Source organism: Mandrillus leucophaeus, unplaced genomic scaffold, assembly GCF_000951045.1.
Source record: "Mandrillus leucophaeus isolate KB7577 unplaced genomic scaffold, Mleu.le_1.0 Scaffold9, whole genome shotgun sequence".
Lineage (NCBI taxonomy): Eukaryota > Metazoa > Chordata > Mammalia > Primates > Cercopithecidae > Mandrillus > Mandrillus leucophaeus.
In genome coordinates this window covers 9,039,034-9,045,643 of record NW_012109807.1, presented here as the reverse complement: position 1 = coordinate 9,045,643, position 6,610 = coordinate 9,039,034, and the positions used below count along the sequence as shown (strand labels likewise).

At 57.1% G+C, this 6,610-nt stretch overlaps 1 protein-coding gene across 1 annotated transcript in view; it reads left to right on the top strand.

Annotated features, from left to right (window-relative positions):
- Positions 1-6,610, top strand: part of CNNM4 (cyclin and CBS domain divalent metal cation transport mediator 4) — a 67,599-nt gene that overhangs the window by 51,280 nt on the left and 9,709 nt on the right. Inside the window, exons 2-5 of the mRNA XM_011969633.1 lie at positions 2,097-2,240; positions 2,580-2,714; positions 4,094-4,263; positions 4,607-4,703. Of these exons, the coding sequence (XP_011825023.1) occupies positions 2,097-2,240; positions 2,580-2,714; positions 4,094-4,263; positions 4,607-4,703 (546 nt within the window). The remainder of the gene's footprint in view (positions 1-2,096; positions 2,241-2,579; positions 2,715-4,093; positions 4,264-4,606; positions 4,704-6,610) is intronic.

Sequence of the window (6,610 nt, the reverse complement as noted above, 5' to 3'; positions counted from 1 at the left end):
GGGGTTTCACCGTGTTAGCCAGGATAGTCTCGATCTCCTGACCTCGTGATCCGCCCGCCTCGGCCTCCCAAAGTGCTGGGATTACAGGCGTGAGCCACGGCGACCGGCCGATACTAGGGAATTTGCAATCGAGTCCAGCCATGGCTCTGTCTGGCAATGCGCTAAACGTTTTTCGACCAGAACCTGTAGTGGGAAATACATATATCATTGCCCTGGCATGTGTGTGAAAAGCTTTCACAATGCAGTACTCGGCCCCATCACGTGGGGTGTATTGTGAGAATTTTTACTTTAGTCATGAGACCTTGCATTCTCTCTGTTCTCCCTAAGAGGCCCTTAGAAGTTCTGACAGCCCATCTTGGGCTGGGGGATTTTCTGTGGCCTTAAAGACTTGGAACACATCCTCCACCGAGGGTATTTAGGATGAGTTCTTGAGTCCCCAGAGCGAGGCGCTTGGATTGTGAAGGGGAAGCCATGCGGAAGACCCTGACTTGACCTTCCCAGATTTCCGGGGGCCTTTCTTCCTAGGCTGCTCCAAACCTGTGCTCCTGTGAGGAGGGCATGGCACACAGGATTCATCCCACCTAGACTGTGGACCCGGCCCTTCTTGGCTGGCCCCTGTTGCCACTCGCTGGGGTTGGGGCCATAAGAGCAGGGTGTGGCCTTCAAAAACGGGTCTGGGAAGACCCACCACCCACAAGGTTTCTGTGGAGGGTCCTGTCCCATCTCAGCCTCCTTCCCTCACTTTGGGTTGAGGGGATGGCCCCTCTCTGATTGTAGTCTCTGCCCCACCTGATCACAGTGCTTGGCCGCTCTGTGCCTTTGTCAGTTTGGGTCTTTCCCCTCCCCAAGAGTCCCAGAAGCCCCTGATAAGTGGCACCAGGCAGGGTCTTTTTTTCTTTTTTCTTTTTCTTTTTTTTTATGGGACAGAGTCTTACTCTCTTGCCCAGGCTGGAGTGTAGTGGCGCGATCTCGGCTCGCTGCAACCTCTGCCTCCTGGGTTCAAGCAATTCTCCTGCCTCAGCCTCCCGAGTAGCTGGGACTACAGGTGTGTACTACCTTGCCTGGCTAATTTTTGTATTTTTAGTAGAGACAACCATGTTGTCCAGGCTGCTCTCAAACTCTTGGCCTCAAGCAATCTGCCTGCTTCAGCCCCGCAAGGCACTGGGATTACAGGTGTGAGCCACCGCTCCCAGTGTTGCCATTTTTATCCTATTTATTTATTTATTTATTTATTTATTTATTTTGAGATGGAGTCTCACTCTGTCACCCAGGCTGGAGTGCAGTGATGCAATATTGGCTCATTGCAAGCTCCACCTCCCGGGTTCACGCCATTCTCGTGCCTCAGCCTCCCGAGTAGCTGGGACCGCAGGCGTCCGCCACCACACCCGGCTAATTTTTGTATTTTTTTTTTTTTTAGTAGAGACGGGGTTTCACTATGTTAACCAGGATGGTCTCGGTCTCCTAACCTCATGATGCGCCCGCCTCGGCCTCCCAAAGTGCTGGGATTATAGGCTTGAACCACCATGCCCGGCCCTCATTTTTATCCTATTTAAGCAAGTAGTCCTGGCCTGGCATGGTGGCCTATGCCTGTATCCCCAGCATGTTGGGAGGCTGAGACGGGAGGACTGCTTGAGCCAGGAGTTTGAGACCAGGCAGAGCAACATAGTGAGACCCATTTCTACAAAAAATAAAAGAGTTAGCCGGGCATGGTGGAGCACACCTGTGGTCTCAGCTACTCGGAAGGCTGAGGTGGGAGGATCTCTTGAGCCCAGGAGTTGGAGGCTGCAGTGAGCTGTGATTGTGCCACTGCACTCCAGCCTGGGTAACAGAGCTAGACCCTGTCCTTCCCCCACAAAAAAAGAGAAAAACAAAAAAGCAGTCCTTAACGAAATGCTTTTAAAAGTTACTTTTAGTTTTCCTTTTCATAAAAGCAATGTCTGTTTGTAGTAGAAATGTCAGGAAAGTTGCAAAAGAGAAAAACCACCATGACCCCATCCTGGTGACTTATGACCCTACATCTAGAGTTAATGTTTTGGGTGAGGGAGTCTCATGACTGGCCTCTGGACTCTTGTCTGACCTGCTTCTTTGGCCCACAGGGAAGTCCCACCTGGCCATCGTGCAGAAGGTAAACAACGAGGGTGAGGGTGACCCCTTCTACGAGGTCCTGGGCCTGGTCACCCTGGAGGACGTGATCGAGGAGATCATCAAGTCGGAGATCCTGGATGAGTCCGACATGTACAGTGAGTCCAGCCCTCCACAGGGCTCAGGACCCCTTTCCTGCTTGGATCGAAACCGGGTGTCCCTAGCTGGAAGGGCCATAGGGCAGGACACAGGAGGCCTAGCATCCTGAGGCCCGGTGGCCAGGTGCCCTGCACTGGCCGCAGTGAGCAGGGAGCAGGTTACTGAGAGCATTGCCCGGAGGCTACCTTCACCCTCGGCCTCTGTGCCTTGGGGACCTGCCAGCCAGAGCCCGCTGCTCCTGCGTGGGACTAGGGGCTGGAGAGCAGGAGCTGCGGGGCGGGTCTCTTCCTGAGTCCTCCGGGGTCTGTGTTCTCAATTCCACGCTCTTCCTCCGGCAGCTGACAACCGAAGCCGGAAGCGGGTGTCTGAGAAGAACAAGCGCGACTTCTCCGCCTTCAAGGATACGGACAGTGAGCTCAAAGTGAAAATCTCCCCGCAGCTCCTCCTGGCTGCTCATCGCTTCCTAGCCACAGGTAGGAGCGTGAGGAGGACCTTCCGGTCTTGGTGGAAATATGGTCACAGGGGGAGAAGTCCTGGGTCTCTGGCTACTTTCCCCTCCTAGGACGAGGGCTGCAGCAGGTGAGGGGTGCAGAGACAACACAGCCACCCCTGGAAGGGGCCAGGTGCCTACTCCACCCCCGGGGATCTCCCTGCGATTCGTTTGCCATTAATGGGCGGCTACTGCAAACTTCTAGGAAGCATCCCAGTTATTATAGTTAATAGTTTGGGAAATAATGACTAAGCACTATGGCTCACACCTGTAATCCTAGCACTTTGGGAGGCCAAGGGAGGAGGATTGCATGAGCCCAGGAGTTCGAGACCAGCCTGAGCAACATGGCAAGACCCCATCTCTACAAAAAATCCAAAAGCCAGGCATGGTGGTGCCCTCATGTAGTCCCAGCTACTCAGGAGGCTGTGGGATGGGACAGTTGCATGCCTGTGGTCCCAGCTACTCAGGAGGCTGAGGTGGGAGGACCGCTTGAGCCCAGGAGTTTGAAGCTGCAGTGAGTTCTGAATGCGCCACTGCACTCAGCCTGGGCCACAGAACAAGATTCTGTCTCAAAAACAACAAAAAAGAAAATAACCACTGAGGTGGGCCCCTAGGCTGGCCAGGCCCATCAGGGCTTGTGGAATGGGAAGAAGGGATCCTTCCCCTTCTGCAGGCCTGCTGGGTGCGGCTGAACCCCTCGTGCGCTCACCCACTCTGAGGAGCTTGCGTCCAGCTCTGCTCTCATCTCTCCAGCCCTCCCCTCTGCAGACGTGTGCTGGTTCCTGCAGGAATTCACCTCTAGTTCAGGGACATTTCTCTTTTCAGCCCTGATTCAAAGCTCCGTTGGGGACTTGGGTGACAGGTTCTGTTCTGCCCGCTCTGCCCCCTCCCCCACCCCACCCAATTCATCTTTCTTCCTTCCCCTTACTTGCTAAAGGGATGGTAATTCCCTCTCCATTATTTTTCCTGTGGGATATCGATGCTGATGCAATAATTATGGTCACATAGACTAAGCGCTGTCCATGTGCTATCCCATTCGCCCTCACAACCACCCTGTGAAGCTTTTACCCCCATATTACAGATGAGGAAACTGAGATGCGGGTTATGTAATTTGCCCAAGGTCACGTGCTGTTCTTGCAGGAGCCACTGTTCAAGCCCGGGCAGGCAGGCAGCCTCGGGTCCAACCAGTCAGAAGCCAAGCGTGCTCCCTCCCCAGCGAGATACAGAACTGAGGGCCGGCCGAGCAGGGAGGGAGTCTGACCACAGCGCGGCTACTGTGGTTGGGGTGGACGCACAGCGGTGATCGAGCTTTAGGGCCACCTGGCCAGCCCCGTGTAAGGTCTCCTCTCTGTCCTCCTACAGAGGTCCCCCAGTTTAGCCCCTCCCTGATATCAGAGAAGATCCTGCTGCGGCTGCTCAAGTACCCAGATGTCATTCAGGAACTCAAGTTTGATGAGCATAATAAGTACTACGCCCGCCATTACCTGTACACCCGAAATAAGCCGGCCGACTACTTCATCCTCATCCTGCAGGTGAGCCCACTCAGCCCTGGGCCTGCCGCCTGCTCCCCCTGGCACCGCAGCACCCCTCGGGCCCTCTTTCCCACCTGCTGCGGAGGTGCATGGCTTCCCGGCCTGGGGAGCCTGCCGCCTGCTCTCGAGCCCCGCCTGCCCCACGTGGCTGTGCTCTCCCTGACAGGATGAAGGAGAGGCTGTCCTCTCCCTTAATCCCACAGGTCAGGCCCCTGAGCTCTCCAGGGCTCCAGTACCGGCCCTTCCTCCTGCCCCACCATCCCTTGTTCCTTACCCCCCATCCTGCCTCATCCTTTCTTTCCTCCCTCACTCTGTCTCTAACCCCAGCCCTGTGTGTTTTCAGGGGAAGGTGGAGGTGGAGGCAGGGAAGGAGAACATGAAGTTTGAGACGGGCGCTTTTTCCTACTATGGGACTATGGCCCTGACCTCGGTCCCCTCTGGTGAGTTGTTGGGCAGGGTCTGTGCTGCACTCTGGCCCCCTGCAGCTGGGGAGCCGTGGACAGACACCAGAACTGAGCGTGGGCCCGAGAGCTCATAGCCAGTTGGCTGGGGCCGAGGGAGGCTTGTGAGGTGGGAGCCGCCAGGGCCCGGAGAGGGTGGTATGGAGGAGTGGAGGGAGCTGCCCCTTTGGATGGAGTCCAGAAACTGGAGGGGAAGAGAGGAGAGAGGGATTTTAGAGCAAAGGCCGGGAGGCAGTGGAGGGCATGTCCAGAGGTGGTGAGGAGACCAGTCTGCCTGGGGAGGAGGCCTGTGGGGAGGAAGGCCCAGGGCCCTGCTCCTGAGGACAGGAGGGGAGTCTGGGCGTCCAAAGTGCCTGAGGTCAGGAGCCAGGCGAGGGCCTGTTTGCCAGGGCAGGCTACAGATGGGTTTGGCTTTCCGAGGGACGCGGCTACTGGGTTTTGGTTAGAGGTCAGCTCCGATGGAATAAAGGGCCTTGGGGACAGACAGAAGGGAGACTGGGCACCCCCTGAGAGGGGTGATGGAAGGTGTGGGGATGCGCCGCTCTGGCCGCCCCAGTGCCCTCTCCGGTGCTGAGTGGCTCAGGCTTTCCCCGCAGAGCCCCACAGACAAGGCCCTGCAGGCCCAGGTCTTGCCAGCTCATCACCTTGCTCCTCTCCAGCCTTCGGTCCTGGGGCGAGGTTGCTGCAGGGTAGAGAGAGAAAGTCCACTTTGGTGCTGGAGAACAGGCCACGCCAGTGGGGTACGTGCTGCAGTTCCCAGAGCAGCTCTGTGCTGTGCCTCATTGTCCTTTGACAGAAAGGACCCCGAGGGGGCATGGGGGTAGGGCACCCATGAATATTGACACCCAGCTCAGCTTATCCACCGTGTTGTCGGCCCCTCCACCAGATGAGTGGGGCATGGCAGGCTCCCTGGGCAGGGGACAGACAGGGCCCCAGAGAGGGGCTCTGAGCAGGTGGACCCTGCCAGATGCCTGAGGCCTGGAGAGGACTTCCTGTGCCTCCAAGAGCAGCTGTTCTCTGTTCAGCTTGAGGAAATCTCGTTCAGAAGGGCGGGCAGGCACGGGAGGGCTCCCCCAGGCACTGCTTGTGCAACGAAGCCTCGGAGGCCTGGTCCCTCCACCCGTAGTCTCTCTGTTCCCACTTAGTGTGGCCAGAAGGGAGGGGAGATGACTGGGCATACTCAGCCAGCTTCTGCCCATCTCCGCACAGGGCTCATTGCTGTGCCTTGAGCACCCTTCCCATCAGAGCCACGTCCCTTTCTCCACTGGGCCCGTCTCTGCCCAAAGCAGCCTGGCCCCGTCAGGTCTGCCTCTGTCCTGTGCCTGTGGCTCCGTGTCCTGTCTCCTGACTGTGCCCATCACTGACCTTCTCTTTTGCTCCAGTGCCTTCAGTCCAGGTCGGGTGTCCGCCTGGCAAGCGGAACTCCCTGCTCTGCTGGCTCACAGGTAACGTGGCATGGCTGAGGGTCACGCTGCCGCCTGCTGCCTGAGCCTGCACACTGCCGCTGCATTAACCTCCCCGCAGGGCCCGGGCGCCTGCCTGTTCAGTGTTGGCCGCCCGACCTCAGTGGCTCCGACCTCAGTGGCTCCGACCTCAGTGGCTCCGACCTCAGTGGCTCTGCTTGGCTGGGGCCCAATTTCTGGGCAGCTTTGCTGCCTCAGCTCTAGAAGGGGCCCCCAAAGGTCTCTTAGTCCTTGAGATCACACACCCATAGACACATACACACAGAGACACACAGATACCACACACAGATATACACACCCACAGACACACATACACACAGAGACACACAGATACCACACACAGATATACACACCCATAGATACACACACACAGAGAGACACAGTGAGATACCACACACAGATATACACACCCACAGACACACA